Source organism: Megalopta genalis, chromosome 11 (assembly GCF_051020955.1).
Source record: "Megalopta genalis isolate 19385.01 chromosome 11, iyMegGena1_principal, whole genome shotgun sequence".
Classification (NCBI taxonomy): domain Eukaryota; kingdom Metazoa; phylum Arthropoda; class Insecta; order Hymenoptera; family Halictidae; genus Megalopta; species Megalopta genalis.
In genome coordinates this window covers 12,015,066-12,038,148 of record NC_135023.1, presented here as the reverse complement: position 1 = coordinate 12,038,148, position 23,083 = coordinate 12,015,066, and the positions used below count along the sequence as shown (strand labels likewise).

At 41.6% G+C, this 23,083-nt stretch overlaps 2 protein-coding genes across 5 annotated transcripts; one reads left to right on the top strand and one right to left on the bottom strand.

Moving 5' to 3' along the window:
- The first annotated feature begins 57 nt into the window (after positions 1–57).
- Positions 58–17,204, top strand: Arms (Ankyrin repeat-rich membrane spanning). 2 transcript variants are annotated; one of them, XM_033479978.2, is made up of 21 exons: positions 58–2,707; positions 7,056–7,187; positions 7,348–7,446; positions 7,515–7,613; positions 8,081–8,278; positions 8,577–8,675; positions 8,788–9,084; positions 9,526–9,901; positions 10,048–10,212; positions 10,271–10,478; positions 10,553–10,975; positions 11,050–11,272; positions 11,354–11,533; positions 11,665–12,124; positions 12,338–12,503; positions 12,579–13,044; positions 13,117–13,290; positions 13,360–13,507; positions 13,597–13,718; positions 13,949–14,063; positions 15,313–17,204. In XM_033479978.2, exons 1-21 carry the CDS (start codon positions 65–67, stop codon positions 16,071–16,073), a joined length of 7,554 nt encoding a protein of 2,517 aa, XP_033335869.2. In that variant the 5' UTR covers positions 58–64; the 3' UTR covers positions 16,074–17,204. The 2 variants fall into 2 exon arrangements, with proteins under 2 accessions (XP_033335869.2, XP_033335870.2); XM_033479979.2 differs by lacking the exon at positions 13,949–14,063 and having other exon boundaries at positions 15,313–15,490.
- Positions 16,644–23,037, bottom strand: yrt (erythrocyte membrane protein band 4.1-like yurt). 3 transcript variants are annotated; one of them, XM_033479982.2, is made up of 8 exons: positions 22,517–23,036; positions 22,192–22,339; positions 21,925–22,101; positions 21,153–21,851; positions 20,604–21,037; positions 19,889–20,314; positions 19,355–19,533; positions 16,644–17,420 (listed from the first exon to the last, which is right to left on the bottom strand). In XM_033479982.2, exons 1-7 carry the CDS (start codon positions 22,679–22,681, stop codon positions 19,402–19,404), a joined length of 2,181 nt encoding a protein of 726 aa, XP_033335873.1. In that variant the 5' UTR covers positions 22,682–23,036; the 3' UTR covers positions 16,644–17,420; positions 19,355–19,401. The 3 variants fall into 3 exon arrangements, with proteins under 3 accessions (XP_033335873.1, XP_033335871.1, XP_033335874.1); XM_033479980.2 differs by lacking the exon at positions 16,644–17,420 and having other exon boundaries at positions 17,875–19,533; XM_033479983.2 differs by lacking the exons at positions 16,644–17,420; positions 19,889–20,314 and having other exon boundaries at positions 17,875–19,533; positions 22,517–23,037.
- Between the last annotated feature and the right edge of the window lie 46 nt (positions 23,038–23,083).

The following is a 23,083-nucleotide window of genomic DNA, read 5'->3' as shown; positions in this document are numbered from 1 at the left end:
CTCCGTCGCGGCAATTGACGATCATTCTCGATCACGGTCGCGATCTGACCGAAGAAAGAATGCGATGCGGAAGGCCAAAGACGATCGGATCAAGATCACGACGCATCATTTCCGGATCAGCATTGAAGAGGAGGAAGAGGACGAAGAGAACAAGAAGAAACAACCAGCCGGAGAATTGGTTGAAGTGTCGTCGCCGACCTTGACGGGCAGGAGGGTATCGATCAAGATCGAAGCTGAGCCAGGAACGTCTCTAATTGTTGATCCCGAGAGTCTCGATCATCCCGAAGCAGATCAATTGATCAGAGACCGAGACCAGCCGCAGAGTGATCCTCTAAAGATCTTGGAAATCGAGAGGATACTCGGAGACGAGGATGATGGATCCGATGGGAGACCAAGAATTGAAGAGTCTGCAGGATCTGGGGGCTTCGAGGATCCAAGAGACAAGGAGATCGCAGAGATCAAAGGCGCAAATGAGCCGAGGGAGCTCGAGAGACCGGGTTGCCAAGAGAAAGAGAGGGAACCTTTGGCTGCCATCTCCGACCCGACGACTGATCGTGTCTCGGACGCTGGAATCGGGGACTCTGCAGCGTTGATGACGATCGTGGACCGGAATTTGGCCGGGTTCCACGCGGGTAGCCTCGTCGATCTTTCTTCCTCAAGGAAATCCACGGTCGCCGCGACCTTGTACCAAAATGCTGATTCGCAGAAGAGACTCATTCGCGGGCCAAGCTCGGCTCCGCATCATCCTGCCAGGCTGTCCGACTGTACCGCGATCATGCTCAGACATGAGGAACAGTTCTCTAGGTTCATCGAGGCACCCGGATCGAGCCTGATCGACGCGAATGAATCGAGGAAGACGCAGACTCGCGTCGAAGCGGAGTCATTGTCAGGGTCTGAACGTTTAGCTGGCTCTGGAGATGATGTTGGCGAAGTTCCAATCAAGGACGAGGCGAAAGAACAGCTCTGGACCGAGGCGTGGGAGCAGAAAGTATCACGGAATCCTTTGGAGCTGGAGTCTCCAGGGTCGAGAACGTTTGAACAAGTGGTTGGCAATGGAGATGGTAGAAATAGTCCAACAAAAGACCATCCGAGGTTGGAATCCTCTAGTTCGATGGAGAAACGCGTTCCTGAAGCTGGATACTCTTCGGTGGATGCTGAAGACAGCACTAGAAGGATGTCTCTGAGTGATCGGCTGAGATCTTGGAATCACATGGAGAGGAGAGGCTCTCAGAAAAGCGTTGCTTCGACTAGATCCTTCAAGTCCTCCGAGTCCCCAGGATTGTCCGGAGTTACTAGAAGCGTTTCGTTCGAAGATCAGCTAAGATCGAAACCCTGGACACCTATAAAACGAAGAGAATCTCAGCGAAGCAGCGCGTCGTCTAGATCCTACAAAGACAAGTCCTCGGAATCCTCAGAATCGGTCGAATACCCAATCGGCGCCGAAGTTCCTGTTAGAAGATTTTCGGTAGACCATCGGCAAAAATCCTGGAGTCTCGCGGAACGAAGGGAATCGCAGCGAAGCGTCTATTCGGCAATGTCCTCCAAAGAGAAGCCTCCAGAACCATTGGAATGGGCAGCCAGCAGCGAAGAGAGCGCTAAAAATGTTCCCTACGTTCTGACAAACATAAACGAAGTTCAGAAAGGAGCTTACGCGCCCTCGGCTTCTTGGAGCCAGGTGTCCAGCCCCGCAGTGATCGGCGCACTGCAGTTAGAAAAATCGATCCTGTTAGCCTCCCAGAAGAGCGCGTCCATCCAAGCCAGCCCACTATTGATCAGAAGATGTCTCAAGGTTGAAGCAACAGGCAGGTCGAACTCTTCGTTGAAAATCCAAGACTCGGAAGAGGTCGACGAGGTGTATCTGAAAAGAAGATTGACCTTGCCGGCGATGAGTTTCGGCAAACACGCCGCAACCGTCCAAACTGGCCCCTTGTCAATCAGAAGGAGCCTGAAAGCCGAAGCTGCGCCCAGTTTAGGCAGCCCAGTCCTGAAAAGAGAAGACACGGAAGAAGCTAACCCACTGAAAAGAAGATTAACCATGCCGATGGTTGGGTCGAACAAGGACAGCGCAACGATCCGAATTAGCCCCCTGCTGATTAGAAGATGCCTCAAAGCAGAAGCTGCTGCTGCAAACAATTCAGCGACGAACAATTCTGCTGCAAACAATGCCGCAACAACAATGACTGAGAACCAAAAAGACGCAAGTGAAACGACAGAAGGTGTCCAGGTATCGTCGAAAAGAAGACTGACCATGCCGATGGTGTACAGTCAGGATTCACCGAAGACTCCCACCCACGTGGACGCTTTATCAGGAACCAGCGTGAACCCGATTAGGCGATCGAGCATCGCGAGTGCCGCGATCTGCTCGAGCCTCGTTCCCAGCCTGGTAGGCGCCTTCCCAGGTATCCCCAACTGTTTGTTACCAAATGCCGAGGACAACGGCTCGTTACCAGTTCCGGCAACGTCCGAGACATCAGGTAGAAGCGGACTCAGGCTGAAACTGCCGTTCCTGCGACTTCATATCCCGGATCAGCAGCCAGCCACCACCTGGCAGGACCATGAAGATCCAGAGTCCCATCAGCATCACCACCATCATCATCATCACCACGTTTTCCCCTATTTCCACGTGCCCACGATCACGTTCACCGCCCAGGCCGATGGCGAGTCCGGGCGCAAGTTCAACTTCGGCATTCGAAGACACTCGCAGACGGTTAGTCGCCGCGTGGATGTCGAGCAGAACTGGCTTCTCATTAACGACTGGTTCATACTGTTGTTGATTGTTGTTGTTGTTGAGTTTGCTGTTGGATTTGTTCATTTCGATGTGTTCTCTAACGAGTTTTTAACATCGCCGTGTCGTCGCCGAGAGGAGGATCGATGGATCAGTGAGCCCGTTTATGGACGCGGTGTCGCTAATCCGGATTGCTGGCGTTTATGCCAATTTAGGATCGCCGACGGTGATGTTACAGATACGCGCGTTTATTGTGCTCGTAAAAGTTTATGGGAATTGTTCGGATCGAGGATCGCTATAAATGCATGGACGTCTACCGTTTAGTGATCCTTGTGTCCAGAATTTTATACTTGGAGTGCTTTTTTGTCGGAAAACGATGAAATAGAAACATCGTGTTATTAATTACGGTGCTCTCTCTCTCTTTCTCTTACTCGTTTGATTTTGAATTGAGATTTTGTTGAATACTTACACAAACGAATAATGTGGATTTCATTTAATTCCGCTGTTTCTTGCAGAAAAGTCGTGATGCTTTTGAAGGTAACGAACGAAGTTTTGCGAAGATATCGCCGCGATTTTCGTACGCCTTTGCTTTTATGGGATTAACACCGTTTCTGCCGATTTTTCGCGCATGCTTGTTTTTACGAAGTCAGTTTTATGATCATTCAGAGATAGTTGCGATGTCGATGAAGGAAAAGTGGTTACAGAGAAAATAATTATAAATCACTGTTTTAAACGTTGTCTTTCGACCGCATAAACGAACATTTTTAAAGGTGTCTTCCGAGATCTTCGCGGAAAATATTAACAAAACATAAGGGTAAAAATCAACGTTTTCTTGCATTTCATATTTCTCTGGTAAATGTCGCAATTCTTTGCTAAATCTAATAACATTTACAGTATAAAAACAGTGTTTTAGCCGATCGGGAGCTATCTATTTAAAATTATTCACATTTAAAATATTTTACATAAATTCGATTTCTGAATCATATCATTAAACGAAAGGCAAACGCATAACTAATAGCTGTTAATAATTATTTCAGAACTTACGGTAAATTGACGGGGTACGTAAATGGTTCTGTTCTCTTAATACAATATCAAATTTTATATTCAAATTTTATTCTTTTTATAATACTTTGCCATATTGTGATTATCGTTAAAGTAAATGAAAATGACGGTACGCCGGACAATCACGGTAATTGGGGTGTTTTTTGTACACTCAAATAGTCAATCGGAAAGTCTTCCAATCGGGTCAAGGGCGACCCATACAAAAGAGAAACCGTGAGTGAAAGATATTTCATTTCTCGTTAACTTGCAATCAGCGTGTTCGTGCAGTTGCATACTTAGGCAAATAGTCGCGGAAACGTGACGGTCGGAAATCGCACAGTTCCGTCGATGACTAATGCTCGGCTGTGAAGCATTGTCGCGATCGACGTTATCGCAAGTTCAATAAAGATATTTCTGATCGGCTGGCGCGTAGGATGCGAAAGGATTTCGAAAACACATTTTTGGCCAGAGATCGTTATCAACCGAGTCAGACGCGTTCCACGAACTATTTCAAAAAAAAAAATCTACAGCGACAGCTTCGTTCGAGATGAGACGAGATCAACGAGTCAACACTAGTAAATCATCGCAGCGTACGTTCCACGGAGTCATTCAGTTTGTAAAGCAGACGCGTTCCGCGAACGGTGGACACAATGTCACGGACAATAATCATTAATCATCGTTCCTAGTAGTGATTCGGACGCGGCTTTCAACGATCGACTACATTGTTCGATCATGGGATCTCTATTGATCCAATCCTTTCCGGTCTATTCGCCGTGAACCGAATGACGCGATTTTCCCTTATCGCCTTCTCTGCCTGCTAGATTTTGCTTCGATCGGAAAGCCAAAGAATTCAAAGATTGAAAGAATACGAGAATTGTTGCCAAGATATTTAACACAATTTTCACCGAATCGGTTAAAAGACACTTTCGAAAAGAATTGAAAATTTCAACTATTTTCTAAGTTCGCAACGCGAGTGTTGAACGAAGAACGTGAGATCTTAGAAGCGGCTAATTTTCTTGTTTTTCGCAAGTGAGCACACGCGTTGCTCATCGTGGATAAAACTGCAGCTAGTCGCTGTCATAAAACGATTATTCTCGCATATTATCCCATTGATCTTGACAATGGCTGCGATAAATCCTCCTGGATAGATACGTCTGACGTTCTAATGCGGTGTCAACGATTTCAAGAATTATTTTCGAAAGCCACTCCGAGCAGCTTAGACATTTTATTATCGTTAATCAGCTTGCAGCAGGATTACGGCTGTATTGCGGAACTTTAAGCAGGCTTTAGGCTGCGAGGACCAGAAATTCTGTCGCAAGCGTGCGCGACCGAGACAGAAATCCTATCGTTTGATTGTCCGACGATAAATATCGCGATAACGAACGCCAACAGTCTGAGAACTGCCGGAAACGTGATTTAAAGGCTAGACCGGCGATTTCGTGCGGCTCCGTTGACATCTCGGGCCCGCTAATCCGCGTCTGATAGCCGAGTATCAGCGTCGCGGAGACGTCGATCAGCGCCGCGGAAATTGTTCGGAGCGTGTAGATCGTCCGTGACGTTCCGGGCGTCTTCGTGTCCGGTAACGCGTCTTCACGGAACGTCTCTAAATATTCATGGAGCAAGACGTACGTCTTGGTCATTTCTCCCTGGACAGTAAGTAGAAACAGTTTCGCCTCTAACTCTGGCACGGTTATGCGAGTGCCTCGCGAATAACACATCTCTTGCTTATGCATGAAAGCGACTTCGATTTTATACTTCGACTTTCGCGGTGTGAACAGGAAACGTTGCATCCCGTCGAATCGGAATACGGGGGAAGCTGGTAATAGAGTTTTGAACTTGAAAAGAATTACACCGGTTGCAAGAAGTGAATGCAGTTTTGCGATGCACTAACGAAACGATTAACAAAAGTGTTTGCAGCTGGATTGCCGTGTCGCTAAGGAGCAGAAGCTTCGTGTTCTCTCAGCAACGTTAAACCGTTTCTGTATTTTCTTCTTCGCCAGCTGTGATTCATCATCGACAAAAGTGTCACGCGTTTAACTGCCACAAGGTGCGAACTACAAATGGTGGGCGTTACATATGAAAGGTTCCGCCACCCTTCTGTCCCGCGCGGTTCAAGCCGCTCGGATTTATTATTCCTCCCGTGCAACATTTACCAGGACAAATATCGCGGTTTCAATTTATGCGGAAAGCTGCTCGCGAAACGATCGAAGTTCCGTGACACGAATGTTAAAAGGTTCGACGGTGCAGAACTCTGTCCAAGCCGCGTGGGCGGTGCACTTCGATACCGTACAGTCGACGTTTACCTTTCATTGAACGCTTCCTCGGCTCTGATTAGTACCTTATCGTCGTCCTACATTCTATTGTGCCCCATTAAATCTGGACGTCCTTCCTTGCGCGACGTCGGCGGGTATATTTGCAGAGCCAATGCGGCGATTAAAACGTTCGCGGACAGCCACGAGAATCCTTTTAATATATGCAGAACGTCCCGAAATCTGTGACACGAACCAAGAACGACGATACCTCGACGAGAAACCCAATGAAAATTATCTAGTTAAGAAATCTTCTCGCGCGAGCTTCCGTTTTGGCGAAAATTCAACTCGAATGTTAAGCATACGGGCGCACCTGTTGAGCGCGCAAAATCGCGAGCCTCGACCTCGCCAACCTGGGTGCACGTGCACTTCGAAGATCCTCGAAGGTCTCTCGGAATAATTCACTCTACTGATTGTACTGAATTTTTATTTTGCACGAAGATCCGCAATATGGCTTGATCGACAGTTACGGAACACCTCGTAGATTAAAATGTCAGGCGAGGGGTGAAGAAGCAATCTGTCACAGGCTTTCGAACATAACTGTTCTCTCGGTTGTTAACAAATTGCAATTCAACGTTATTGTTCCGATAATTAGATGGGAATTGGAACTCGCTTGCAATTGTGCCTCCTCGCCGTTCGAGTTCTAATCGAGAGCCAGAAGAACCCGCGACGACCGGGTAGCTAATTAGTTATTCGAAACTGTTCCCAGCCGGCAAGCACAATCCCTGGGAAAATTACGCGACGAGTTTACTCGTCTTGGATACAGAACGAAAGTGGTATTGTTATCGCGCGTTCGCGAACTATGCTTAAAGATAATGCCAAGGACGGTTGAGCTCCTGGTTTCCGCAAGCTACGCATCTACCAGCTCGGCGATTAATTTGCTTCCGCAGTTTTTTTGATCGGAGAGAGTCGCGACTCTCTCTCTCAGCGTGGGATCCACGTTCGCCGTGCCTGACTTTGTCTGTCTTCTTTTTTCACAGACCTTGCACCGGACTGACTCGATGATATCGCTCTGTTACCGATCTCTCGCCAGCTATATCACGGATGATAATCTCGCGGGACTACAGAACTTCCTCGAGAACAAACGGGTGCAGATCGACGATCGTGACGAGGTACCGAAATCTCTTGAAAAGCTCATCGTGAAACAAAATTTTCGGTTTCTTAGATTTCTGTCTATAAACGAGATTGTTATTTAATATTTATTTAATTGTCATTTCGTTGTCATTTAAGCTCAGAGTTGTGAATCGATCTCGATCGTTGTTTTTCCAACAGAATGGTAGCACAGCCCTCATCCTTGCAGCGAGTAAGGGGAAGATACACTTTGTGCGGGAGCTCGTCAATCATGGTGCAGACGTCAACGCCGAAGATGGGGTCAGTATCATATTGGATCTCGACTCAACGCTGCCTGATTACCATTGTACGACGAAATTGATTTTCAGGATAATTGGACAGCGCTGCTCTGCGCCGCTAAAGAGGGTCACACCGATGTCTGCCTTGAGTTACTCGAGCATGGAGCCGACTTGGAGCACAGGGACATGGTGCGTTATCTCATTAACAATTCTTCAATTCCAACTCGTTCAATTGCTATTTTAATCTACACTCGAATAGCCTTGAACGTGTGTATACCTTTAACAACATCCTCGTAAATTATCATTGTGGAGTTTCTAAAACTAATAAAGATACAGGGATTCTTTAAAAATTCTACTTTTCTAGATAAGTCTTAGAGATCGCAATCTTTCAAGAATTGCAATCCTTCATAGAATATGACCCTGATTAGTTTTAGTACCATTTGCACTTCTCAATTCTTAAATATTTCTGAAAAATCGATCTTCGTTGGCTACGAGGGTGTATACAACCCCTTAATTCACTCTGCCCTTTAATCTTGAGGAATGTCTTCTTTCCTGCATTTGCCTTTTCAATTGAAGAGAGTGGTATTTATCGAGCAGTCGGAAGTCGCATGGGTACAGCGGAAATGGACACCAAGAGAGAAATATTCTATTTTTAGGGAGGGTGGACAGCGCTCATGTGGGCGACGTACAAGGGTAGGTCGCCGACGGTGACGACGCTGCTAGCCCGAGGAGCTGACGTCAATGCACATGGAAATTTTCATATATCATCCTTGTTATGGGCCGCGGGCAGAGGTTACCCTGACATTGTTAAAGATCTCATCGCTCATGGTGCTAAAGTTAATGTTGGCGATAAGGTAAGCCACCGTTGCTCGCGTACAAGCATATACCATTCATGAGAGAGTACACCAAGATGCACTCGATACAGAATAATGAATTTCTAAATGAGTTTCTTGAGGCGTGAGTCACTGGTGACCCATGGTATTTAAATGTAATCCTGAAACATGCACATCTAGGCTAACTGTGCGCTTGGTCAACGTGATTCTTACTGTATGGCTCACTGATGACCTATGGTATTTTATTGTACAATATGCATATACATCACTGAACGAACTGTGCAACAAGTGTTCTCTAAACAGCATTTCTTATTTGCAGTATGGTACTACAGCGTTGGTCTGGGCGTCGCGTAAAGGAAATGTAGAAATTGTAGATACTCTGTTGAAATCTGGTGCTAATGTCGACACTGCTGGCATGGTGAGACTCACTACCGATTAATTAGGTTGTTAATTTTGTGGCTTAAGATATTTAGAAGACCCTGGTTCTGGACAAGAATATCAGTTCAGTAATTACTCAATTTTCTTTGCAGTACTCATGGACTGCTCTTCTCGTTGCAACTCTTGGTAATCACGTGGACGTGGTGCTGCTTCTTTTGGAGCACAAGCCGAACGTGAACGCCTTGGACAAGGACGGTTGCACTGCACTGGCAATAGCATGTCGGGAAGGACACCATGAAATATCGAATGCGCTACTGAATGCCGGTGCTTATGTGAATATCCAGGACAGAGCCGGAGACACGAACTTGATTCACGCTGTGAAGGGCGGTCACAGAGGAGTGGTTGAATCTCTTTTAAAGAAATACGCGGACGTGGACATCGCTGGAAAGGTGACCAAATTGCTGTCAATCTATCATCCCAGACAGAAGACAGGATATATCCGATTAATACCTTGACCAATTGGCTTTTAAATAGCGACGAAATTGGATCCTAAAAATAGGATATTAGATCCTAACGTTGTCCCTGTTTTGGACGAGATATCGTACACGGTGATTCTTCTTCAATATCACGCAGCGGATCGATTTTGACTTACCAAGAACTTGTTAGATCCATTTTGTTCGTTTTTTCGAGCGTAGAGATATTTTTGTAAATCTTCTGCAGCCCGCTTAGAATCACCCTGTATCTCCGGTCAGTCTGCTTTTGAGAGTCTCTCTTGTAGTTTCCCATTGTTTTTGCGTTAATTTGAAGCTTGGATTATGCGCTAATTACGTCGAACATACGGCAAATAAAGAATCTAGCTAACCGTGCGAATTTTATTGACATCATTCTAGGATAAGAAAACCGCCACTTACATAGCAGTAGAAAAAGGCAATATACCGATATTAAAATTGTTACTAAACGCTAACCCAGACTTGGAGATCGCGACGAAAGACGGCGACACGCCATTACTGCGGGCAGTTAGATCGCGGAACGCTGAAATCGTGCAATTACTGCTGGACAAGAAAGCCAAGGTCTCAGCTACCGATAAAAAAGGCGACACGGTGCTTCATATAGCCATGCGAGCAAGATCGAAAGCTATCGTCGAGATATTACTGAGAAATCCGAAAAACAGTCAGCTATTGTACCGTCCGAACAGACAAGGGGAGACGCCGTACAACATTGATATTAATCACCCCAAGACGATCCTCGGGCAAATATTTGGTGCACGTGAGTTGCTAGTTCATTTCCAACTTATGTCTTCCAATTCATGTATTTCCACTTGTCTTCCAGTTTGTCCTCCAATTTGTTTTTCAATTTGTCTTCCAATTTATGTATTCCAACTTTTGTCTTCCAACTGATGCCCGATCTTCTAGGACGTCTGAATACTAACGAAGACAATGAAAATATGCTTGGCTATGATCTGTACAGCAGTGCGTTGGCAGACATTCTTAGTGAACCGTCTCTTTCAACTCCCATTACCGTCGGCCTTTATGCGAAATGGGGTTCTGGAAAATCTTTTTTATTGAACAAGTTGAGAGGTACTAACTGCGAACTTTATTTGCCGTTGGTCAAGCTACAATGATAATCTTCTTTCAGAGGAGATGAAGAATTTCGCTCGTCAATGGATAGATCCCGTATTTCAGTTCTCTTTCTTGCTTTTCGTGGTGGTGTCTCACATGTCTTTATTAGTGGGCGTCACTATAGGTCTTGCCCTACAATCATGGATAACTGGTCTTTCCTGTGGTCTAGGTCTTATCGTCATTACGTACGCGTTTTTGATACTTATCTGGTATGCTAACAAGAGGTGAGAGATAATCGTAAAGAATTTCCTCTATACTGTCCAATTTTTCATATTTTATAACATTGCTAATTTTTTAGATACGATTGGTACTGGCCATACAATTTCACGGTAGCTCTCACCACAAAGTTGAACTCGTTAAAATTATTATTGCAAGTGATTTTCTGTCATCCCCCTGGTGGTCAAGTTAACGATGGCGTTAATGCGCAGCCAATCAAATTTTATTTCACCGATCAGACTCGAGTAGGCACATCAGCTGCTGGAGAAAATGCTGTGGTTCAAATGGTGGGATCTCTGTACGACTCGATTGAGAATGATTTCGGTTCACTGTCCACGAGACTCTACAGAGCGTTCAGGCCAAAACCTGATAAGTCAACCACCACTTGGAAGTGGAGACATCTTTGTTGTCTACCTTACATCGTTATATTCGAGTTCTGCTTTTGCAGTCTACTTGTTGGTATCTCTGTGCTCACTGTCTACCTCATTGACCTCTCCACCAACAAGTGAGTGCGCCATTCAACATTTCTGCTCCCCTATGTATCGTCGGAGAAAACTCACTTGTGATTATCATTCGCAGGAAAAGGATAGAAAAAGTCACGGCACACATTATCATGATAACAGTTGCCTTAATACTAGCTGTCAGTATAATAGCGAACTTGTACACGTGGAATCGAACATTGCAAGCATTAGTTTTCTCCCAAAGACGGCATCTTCAACGTAGCATATCCAAGTTAGAGACCTTGAAAAGTGAAGGCTTCATACAAACTCTGAGGAGCGAAGTTAGCTTAATGACAGAAATGGTGCGGAAACTATTGTTATAATGAGAATTTTATTTAATATATTGTATCTACCGAATAATAAAATTTTTGGTTAAAAAATAGGTGAAATGTCTAGATAGCTTCATGGCTCAGCAGAGTAGATTAGTAATAATCGTGGATGGCTTGGACAGTTGTGAACAGGATAAGGTGTTGTTAGTTTTGGATGCTATACAGGCATTATTCAGTGACAATGGTTACCCGTTTGTCGTTATATTAGCTATTGATCCCCATATTATTGCCAAGGTATTGTATTTTTCAGCTTCTCTTAAAACGTTCACACGTTTCTCCAAAATAATCAACTCGAGAAACGTGCGAGAATTAATAGATAATTATAAACAGAGATCATTTTTAAAACGAATAATTACCCTTAATAGGCAGTGGAAGTCAATAGTAGAAGATTATTTACGGAGTCGAATATTGGGGGTCACGACTACCTTCGCAATATGGTGCATCTTCCATTTTATCTGCAAAATAGTGGTTTAAGGAAGGTGAAAATTGCTCAACAAACTGCCCAGCATAGTAGAAAAACCACGTGGACCGAAGCCGAGGAAAGCGTTAACTATACCGCCAGTAGTACAATGCATCATTCTATGTCGAATAGAAGGCTTAGTACGGAGTCTGGCATAATGAACAGCAACGAGAAGCTAAAACCACAGAGCAGAAAAGGCAGTAGGAAATTACGATTGAGTGAGTCGATCGCAAGCAGTATTGGCAGCAATTTGAATCGATTAGGTGGCGCACAGGATCTCAATAAGATGCTCCTCACGGATGATTACTTTAGCGACGTGAACCCGCGTAGTATGAGAAGATTAATGAACGTCGTTTATGTCACTGGTAATATTAGAATAACCAGCTTGGTACTGATAGAACCGAAAAACTTGAACCTTGAAGGAATACAAACTTTGTTGCTTGAAATATATGTACATATATTATAGATCCAAGTTCTGAGAGGTCCAATTTGTTCAGTTTATCATCAGCATAGAATGAGTACCAAGTATTTATAGAAAACATCTTATCTGTATTGACTGAATTCTCTGCTTATATTAGGGAGATTGTTGAAAGCATTCCAAATCGATTTTAACTGGTACCACTTAGCCAGTTGGATCAACATTACAGAGCAATGGCCGTTCAGAACGTCTTGGTTGATCCTGCATTACGACATGTATGAGGACAACTTGGACGACGGCATGTCGTTGAAGAGTCTTTACGATAAGTACGTTTCTCTTGCAAATACGATGCATTGCAATTCTTTTTTCCAGCTGTTACTTATTCATATTAAAATGACTAGGATACGGCCGCAGATACCCGTACTTAAAGAAGTCCAGCCTCTTTTAGAGATGGACAGAGATGAGCGGAAGTTGGACATTTTTCTAACTTTCCATCGGTCTAGTTTATTAGTCAGTGACATGAAGATATTCTTGCCATTCACGATTAATCTCGACCCTTACATTAAGAAAAAGATCAAGGAGGAGCAACAAACCATCGAAGAGGAAGCAGGACTTGGATATAAACAGTACAATCCTTGGGCCATGCATGGTGGCGCTCAAGAACCGTGGAACACGAGTAGGACTGGGATAGCAAATCGAAATATGAAATTAACTAGGATACCAAGTCTGCACGGACCTGGACCGGTTCCATCGACAACATCCTGGTGCATGCAGCCGTCGTACGACTGGCAGACACCACCACCATGGGTGCAAATGCCTCATATGGAACCCGCAATTAAACCACTTTCTGCGATTACGACTCTACCGGTAGAATATACATCCAATGTTCAGTAATTATTTTTATTTACCAATAAAAATAATTCTGTTTCTCTTTTACAGTCCGAAATTTTGGAGATTAGGCTATCGGGTCTAACAGTATCTGGCATTTGCGACCTTATCGATAGAATAGAGAGCCTGAATCCCAATCAGATGTCACAGTACAAAAATGTTATCAAGGAAAATAACATTAATGGCAGAGTTTTGCTGCACTGCGACTTACAAGAGTTGAAAAAGGTGAGTTGTGCTCATTAAAAAAAAATGCATAATTACTGAAATTTTACTATACTTTTATTCTACTTGTAGGTACTTAAAATGGCTTTTGGAGATTGGGAACTGTTTCGCATGGTGATCGCATCACTTAGGGAGGTAGAGTTATCATCGTTCAACACATACGAGGAAGGTCCCCGCAGTGTAAGATTCACTGTAGGATCAGAACAAATTCAACGAAAAGGTAGGAAGGAATACATTTTATTTCTGACCGAAATACTGGCGTGCACAGAGTTATAAATTATTATTTATTATTTCATTCTATCATTTTAGATCATAATTTACAAAGCTCATCAATGCGTGTACCGACTCACAGCGAGAAAGAAAAAGGCAACTCGAGAACCGATGGTCCTCCTAGGCGAGACCAGACCAAGCAATCCATCATGGAGAAACAAGTAAGCTATTTTAAAACATACAACAGGAACGGTATCGCAAAATTTTGTGTTTTATAAATAATTTATTAACATAAAGTGTGATTCACGCTACAATCGTGCACCGTTTTAGTACCAGGTAAGCAAAATATATGGTTAATGACTTCATAGTGAAAGGAATATATAATATTATTTAAACTAATAACTCGGTATACATTGAATACAGTAATTTCAATGAAAGATTTCTCTTTCAGGTAACTTTGGAAGAGCAAATGATTTGCGGAGCACTTCAAACGTTGAACGAAGAAGCTTGCGAGGATGTTCTAGATGTACCATCTCCTGCAGTGGTACCAACAGACTCACTCCCAGGTGAGCCTTCTTCTGTAGTACTTTCACTGCCTCTGGTTATAGTTCAAGAACCATCGCAGCAAGATCAAAACTGTGACATCGTATACGAGTACAGTACAAACCTTTAACGATTCAAATCGAGGGCAGCTATAATTCGATAACATATCATCATTAAGGCATCATCATAGCACTTGAAGATGGTGTATTCCACTGCTAAAAAGCAGTTGCAATTCACCAGGGAACTTTCGTCAATTCATCTGTTAATTGAATGCTTAAACAGTATTACTGATGTGTTAGGTTTACCTGAACAAAAACAAATAAAAATGTTGAATTTGTACATAAGTACAAATTCTTAAGAGAGGTAATCACATGTTGAGGATGTCATATAGAAAATGTAGCTATTCCAAAATGTGCCAATGCGTCATGCGAGACTGGATCCTTGTAAATAGACAAAGGATAGGTATAACGTGAATGCCACATGTTAAATAAAACCAAAACAGAATACATCCTTCGACGATACTGATTTGAATGTATGCGTTACCTTAGGTGTGAAATAAAAGCATCGTGCGCTAGTTTAGTACTACTGTTGTGGCAATGCTTGCGGAACGTGCTCAACGTTTCAACCGTGTTAAGTCTAATGTTAATGCATATTACTTCCGTTGTCGCTGTATTATACTCCAAGAAACGCTGTTGTACACGTCGTAGCTTCCGAAACCCGTTACTCTGTAACACCATTTGTAAAACCAGACTGTGATAATTGTTACTATTGTCGAGTGTAGCCGAGATACGTTTCCTTTTCCGGACGTCACGCTGATAGATCTTGTATTCTTAGAAAGATAAGGCTTCCTCGCGAAGGAGAGTTTTATATACCAAAGCAAAGAAATGAAAAACAAAGAAGAGATCTAGGTATATTTTCATCTCTATCTATGTATTCTTTTGTACTGTGTGTACGATTTACTGTAGACGGTCCGACCATTATATTATACAATGCGAATGGCAATAAAACTTTGTTGGAAATTCAAGGCGACATTATCTTTCTCACAGTCTAGATCTATAAGCTTTATCGAGCATGATTTCATTTTATATATCTACTACACTGGTGCAGGGCAGTGTGAACAATGACGATCAGTCGTATTTCATTCGCAAATCCTCACGCAATCAACATTATCTCGTTTCTTATTGTTTAATCCCCAAATATTAGCATACTGTACCACGTGATCAACGAAATTCGACCTTGAACAGATAAAAACACATATCGCCTCTGTTTTAGGGTCCACCTCGGCTGCGGCCCAGGACACGGATTACGTGATCCTGCAGTCCAACCCCATTCTTCACTGGGTACCTGTTAATGACGAACCCGAAACATCCGACGACAGCTCTCTAGAGTCAACGGTCCATCTTCAGCGCACGAACTCGCAGCGTAGCATCGCCTCTCAGCGCAGCATAAAGTCGACTTGCTCATTTGGACGCAGAGACTTGAGAAAAGATGGAGGAAATGCTACCAGCAGCAGACCATCCTCTTTGTTCGTCTCTCCTCCTCCATCTCCAAGACCTGCCTTCAGATCCAAGTCAACGGATGAGAATTATGTGGCAAATAACATACCTTTGAAACCGACACTCCCTACCTCCATGAAGAAACGACGCTCTACGTCTACGTTGAACGAGGAAGTAGTTCTTTCGGTACCAGTTCCGAATTCCAGCTTGGAGAAGCTGAGTAAGTTGAAAGACCGCCTCATGGGGACGCTGCCTACTTCACCAGCACCGGGAGAGAGTGAAGACGAGTCTACACCGTTGGTTTCTGAACTGTCTACCCCGACACACTCACAGTCAGACAGCGTGTTCAAACATGATTACAGCGAGGAAAACAGTAGCTCGATATCTTCCAATAAGAGTCTACCTCGCGACGGAGAACGGTCTATAGACGTTGATTATTCTGATACAGTGAGCTTAATGGTGCGTGAATCTTCGCACGTGCGGTTCCTACCCCGGCAAGATGCTGAGGAGCGGGAGAACCCTGAGACACCTGTCTGATATCTTCTTTCGTTGCTACACCGTTAGCGAATCTTTTGTGCGATACGCAGAACACTGTACAATTTTTAATACTTTTTGGGATCTCTAATATCGGCTGAGCGTTTCTGAGGAAGATCCATCAGTAGTGCCGAATTCGTAGTTAGAAGTCACACGTTGAACAGTGTAATGTACAATATGTACGATATGCGGTAGTTATAAGTAAAACAGAAGTATTCGGGGTTTGTGATAACTTTTCAGCAGTAGGATAATGATAATGGTTTTAATGCGCTTTGTAAATAGTGATTAGGGGATCGGATCAGCCTCGTTTTTTTTTGGGTGAGAATGGTTTGGACGTGTTCATGCATTAGGATATGTAAGAATTAGTTTTAGATGATGTGAGGGACGAGAGCATGATCGTGACGTTCGATTTATTTTAGAATCTTGACATTCCTTGATTATTGTTCAACGCATTTAACGATGCGCGTTTGTCAGTCCTCTTTTGAGGAGGAGTAAAAGTGGACGAAATTTGTTCAAGTTATAAATTGCAGATGAAACACAGTGTGGTGTAATAGGTGGAAATAAGTCGGTATGTTGGGTTGCTAAGTTGGTTTTATTAATATGTAACGCCTTACTTTTGTGTATGTAGATATAGAGAGAGACGAGTACTGCCTCTAGAGGTCAGTGTTAACGATTCGAAGTGACCTTGGAATTGTTAGGCCTGTTAAAATATCCTGCTATTCTGCATGCATTTTATGTGATTAAGATTATTTGCAAATTCGCGTAAGACGTAATAATTATTATTTCACTGTCTGTTTGGCAATAACAGCAAATGAAGACATTAAGAAAGGGCAATGACATTAACTTTAAGTAGTTTTGATGTACTTAAGCAACCATGAATTTATTTCTCATTTATTATCGGCCAATTTTAGAATCTAATCTCCAAGAGCAATCATTAGTATTTCATTGAAACTTTGTATTACTCGAAATTTGTAGTCCACTAAAACGTTTCATCCATCTCCAAAGAGACTGATGAAGGGCTGAGAATATCTTTTTTATTTATTAGTAAGATTTGCAGATCGTGAAATTCGACAATTTGTAAATGCGGTTGACAGTGTAACTTGACACAGATAAATAAATCTCGAAATATTTTAACACTTCGTTCCGTAATTAGTAACAGGGTTCTGTCGAGAGAAATACGTAGGTGAAATCATTTTTGCACGTATAAGATGACCTTGGCTCTAAATGCGTTATCAGAACATTGTTGATCTTTTTACCAATGATATCAGAAAGTTGAGACAATTTTATTTTAATTTGTATTTGTATTAGTAAGATAAAACTCCACAAGCTGCATTACTTTTATTATTGCACCTGTAAGATAAAATTACATAATAATTTTTTAGTATGAATTCACATAAAACTAGTGCGTTAAATGCTCGATAAATACCCGTTAGGATAACATCTTCAATAATAACGAAGATTGAAGTGATCAAACTTAAGGGTCCATTTTATAATAGAGCAGGTACTTATCGAGTGATTACTTATTTTGGTAGCCTTTTTAAAAAAACCAAAACGACATATAAACTAAAAGTTTGATGTGTCTCTCAAATCTTGTAATATTTTATGCTGTGTCCACGACAGTTCGAATGTTAAATACGTCGACGCCTAATTTGTACAATATATAATAGGAACATCTACAACACAACTTTTTAATAATACTTTTTTATTACAAAGCAAAAAGTATACATAATGTATATAACAGTATATGTATATAACACTTTAGGACGGAATACATTAGGGTATTGGTTAATAATAGCACTATAAACACAGGTAATAGATATATTAGATCTTCAAATAATAGTATCATATAGTACTTGGCTTATTGCTATTAAATACAATATATTTAAATACATAAAATTAACATAATATAGCGCCGCGTTCTACTTTCGTAAATGCTCGTAAAATGGAATACAATAAGTACTTCAACAGCCTTTTACGTAATTCGTCGTAAAGGACGAGTCTTATTTTATATGATTTCGTGGCTCATGATTCGATAAAATTAACAAAAACTGTTAAGCTGCACTTTAGATGCAGTTTTGTTTACCACAATCCGCATAATACAATAAACTCGATCAGATCATTGAATTCCACGCGATTATCCAATTTTTTAAATTTATTGTATTACGCTTGTAATCGTTTTTTACAAAATACTGATACATCAGTTACAAAATACCGTAACCATATAAACAATAAAATTTTATAATATGATACACTAGATAGCGTAATAGGAATACCGTTTGTTTTGCCGTTAATCATGTATATCTGAATATTTCACAAAAGAGGATTAACAGAAAATACTTTTACGAAGTAATCATAATAAACCAATAATAATGTACATACTTTCACGCTCTAAAAATCTTTCAATGAACGAATTTTTTGACACGAGTAAAATGTAAATCAACTGGAATGAATATAAAACTGGAGTATAATAGCTTTCTCCTTCCTTGTTATAATTAAAGGCACTATGGCAAGTATAAAATACTATCTCACAGGAATTGAAATACATCTATTATACTACTTGGGTACTCAAACTTCATTCAGGCATTGCATGTAAAGCGCAAAATTTATATAATTCGATATAAAACATACAATTAGGTACAAAATGTGTGAAATATATTTTTATAAAAAAGTATGTCAAAAGTTTGCGTACCCTGGGTTAAATGTCTCTATCGCGTAATAAAAGCACCATACATTACATTTCAATGTATGCATATCATCTAAATACGTGCTAATAGAGTGCAAGGTCACTTAAATCTGTATAACAATCAATCATCTTACTCTACAATAAATGCAGAACACGATTAAAACAACTTGCATGGCAGAGTTCAATAAAAAAAAAAAATGTTTTGCAATAAAAAATAAAATAACTATTAAAGAAAAGTAACCGCTCTTGCATTTAAGTGTTGCTACTATGGTACTAATAAGTACTTTCTTAAACGATATAAATTATGTACAAAGGAAATCTTCGTAGTTGAAACAAGCATCTATTAATTAATCGATTCTTAAAAAATAGCTAGGAATTAAAAATATATAAATCTCTGATATCCATCAGATTCTCGAATAAACTTTTGCACAATATTAAGCGTAAACTAGTTGTTCGCAAAATGTAGTAACATTTGATTGGTCCCGTTTAGACTTCAAAGTATTTTCTTTAACTTTTTTTAAACAGGCAGTGCCATACTATTGTCGTACTCACTTGAAGAAAACGAGTATGTAATCCAAGGAAGACGTGATTCAATAAATACCTTGATGATTCAGTACTTCTCACGTGTTCCATTACAGAGATAATACTTCAGAGTTGCGTTGTAATTACAGTCTTCCTGGTAATGATAGTATGCTTAATGGGAGTTTGATCTGCAACTGTTGTCTGCGATGGGTCGGCTACTAGCCAGGGACTGATATCAGAGACCGCAGAATTATCATCCTACAACATAAAAGTAATCGTTACACATCAACTTAAAACGTAAAGATAACTTATAGTTGTATATTATTACATTTACAATTCTGGACGCAATTTAATTTAAAACAGAGAGGCATTAACAAGTTAACTGCCGAATCACAATCCTGAAACATCTTACAAAATTAAATTAGTTTAATTTATAAACTTAAGCCCAAACGAACAAGTGTAAGCAGACGGCAGTCAACGTGTTATCAAAGTATGCGTACATTTACGAGGGCAGTTCGCATAAACGATAGCATTCTTTTAAATCGCACAATAACAAGTACAATACAGAGAAATCGATTACTGCTAACTCGCAAGCATTTAGAATAAGCCACACCTTATGCGTGAGAGTTGTGGTGGTCGTTTGGATCTCTTCAGTCTTCACGACTCTTGCTCCATTTTTCTCGACTTCAGATTCAACTTTTTTCTCGACAGGTGGTTGCACCTCTTTAAACGGGTTTAGCAAACCCAAGAATGGATTCGAGTCTATGAACGGGTTCGTGTTCGCTTTCTTTTCCTCTTCTGGCTTCGCTTCTTCTTCAACACTTTCAGAAACATTGGTAGTAACATCTGTATTATTGTTACTGGTGAACGGATTGAACGGATTCTGGGATTGATTTGAGATCTTGGGGTTCAGTTGAGTGGTCTTTTGCTCGATCTGACCCCAACTGTCTAAAGAGAAGTGTGTTACAGTAACATTGTCGTCCAGAGATGGATTCATTGTTGTCGATCCGCTCACAGAAAGAGTTAGCTTGTCTCCACCCTAGATAATAATGCAAAAAAAGCAAACAAGTCACAACTAAAGCCTAAAAGCACAGAACATTGGTACAAGTGAATTGTTTAAAGATACTTATGCGTGTAATGGCACAAAGTATACCGAACAATATTTCAAACAGGCTTTGAACAAACAACTGCGATTATACTCTACCAAAAAGAATATTGTTTTAGTAATATTCTAAATAAATGAGCGATCTTCTACAGTGACAAGTAATCTGGAAAATCGTTTTAATATTTGCCATAACAATCAATTCAAGAAAATAGTATTCTCTTACCACGGATACAATTGTTGCTGCCTCAGAGTGCTGACTATTCTTAGGAACAACTGCAGGTACATCCGTGGAAGTAATTGAAACTAGATTCGAATTTTTCCCTTGTTCTAGAGATTTTGCTTTCAGTATGTTGCATTTCAATGACTCTGGCGGTATGGGAGTGCGAGGTGGCAACGACGAGGTGCCGCCTACTTGATTGTTCGGCACTAGTTGCACCGGATTAGTTATGGTCTCGATGGTTAGACTTGTTTTTACAGGCTCGGACTCTTTCTCTGTGCTGGCAATCGCCGTTTGATTTCTGGCTTCCAAAGGCTGCTGATCTTTGGCAAGTGACTTCAGCAATGAATCTACTAATGGTGATGATGCACCATGCAAGCTGGAATTTGAGGATTTTGTACTGCATTGACTTGGCTGACGTTGCAAGGGCTGCTCTTCGGCTGAAAATGAAGATACATTCTTTTAGACAGTCTATAGAAATTTGTTGACCGACTTTATATCAACGTAAAAATATTTTCCAGTTTTTGTAAAGTATTATCGCACTTTACAGCTTACCAGCAGGCGGTGAGATTTGTGGCTGTTCCACCTGCTGACGTTGTCTTTCTCTCAAAACATGACTCTGTCTGCGAGCGTATCTCTGACTTGGTCGACGTTCAAATTGAACAGTTCTCCGTGCTCGGTTCAATTGAGTCGTTTGGAACTCGGTTTTGCCACTATAACGAAATCGTGAGCCCATTCTAAAGAAGTTCTGTCGACCGCTGGCTCCTTTAACTGGGGCTCTCAGCCTGAAGAAGGCATGGTGTTCCACGGCGCATTTCCATAAATGCTTGCAAGCTTTTTCATTTACCAATCTGAACACAAACGTGTGCTCTTGCTCTCCTCTGCCCTCATCATCTTCCTCTACTACCACTAAGGTCAATTTCTTCTTTTTGAAGTCCAAACGACCGATTTTAGGCCAGAAAAATAAACCTATCTTCTGTGTGCCTTCAAACACTAAGATTCCAGTTGGAGTCAGACCCAAGGAATATTCGCAGGCATCTTTGCCAAGAACAGTATGCATGTCCACTCCATACATATCCAGCCATTTAGCTTTGCTCAGATAAGCAGACTCAGCCTGAGCTGGACTTAGGCCAGAACACTTTGCATATTCCTCAAGTATTTCCAGTTCCATCTGTTCCGTTTGACCAGGCACAAAACGGAACTCTGATACCGTTGCTGCGCTGTGTGCAGTAGGGTCATAATCACCAAGTTCAGCTGAAAATATAGGTCAAGGTATGATGAAACATACAGCAGGCTTACAAAGGAATCGCTGACTTAAAATATTTACATTGCAAAGATAGGGCAGCCAACTGAACTGCTACTTGATGAGGACAGTGAAGCTTTCCTTCCAACACATCTTGCTTTAGCTGTAGGAAGAACTGATACCTAGTTAACTCTTCGCGTAACGTATTAGGCTCTGAGGAATAGAACTTTACTTTCAAGCGTAAAGTATAAGGTGGCCCAACTGTGAAAGATACATATGTTAGTACCTTAACTAATAACAGATTCAACAGGTAAATACAAGGTAATTGTAATATAAAACTTTGGATCGTACTTTTTACTTGTTTTTTTATCGGTTTCGTCGGGTCCAACCAATGTTGAACATTATTGCTGTCTGTATATTGCAGTCCAAAATAGTCCTTCTCTATTAAATCCAAGCTATAAAATACCTGTTCATATAAGTCACTAGCCAATGCTTTTTTCTGCAACAGAAAAAGACAATCTATCAATCTGACCAATAAATATAGAAAAGTTTTCCGGAAATTGCCTTATAATCAGAGATTAACTAAATTAATTTTGTGCACTTTTGAAGGCAGTAGTTCGGCGGTCAATGTGTCGATGATATAATTAAGCGACGTTAAATAAAATATCCGACTTACTGATAACTCGATAGGCAGGTCAGTACCATCCAGCAACACGACTCTGCACTGTACAACATTTTTGTTGCTGAGCAGTCGCTGGTTTTTTATTTGCGAGGACGCGGTTTGCCCGCTGACACTGCGCGCTCTTCGCCGTGACAAGAATCGTAGCATTTTATTTGACATAAGTCCAAAGCGCTCGCTATCTCGTTGGACCCGACTCTGTTCTGTACTACTAGTCGCTACATTCCTCGACCCGCGAACATAACTTTTTCGCCGTCCTTACTAACGCCCACCTGTACGCCAGTATGCCAATGCATAAACACGCGCAAATAACGAATGTAACCGGATATCACTGATTAAATACACATGCTAACGATGGTTCGTGAGATGCATTGACATCGCGGTTACTTGGGGATTGACTAGCCATAACAAACCGCGCGAGATCCACACCTACCCGGAGGACGCATACATTTCGCTTACGGTAAAGCCACGAATATTTTTTCCGTCAGAATCATTTTTCCTATGAAACGGTCGAGACCGATTCTACGGACATCTGGTTCAATTTAATCGAACAGTCTTATTGTT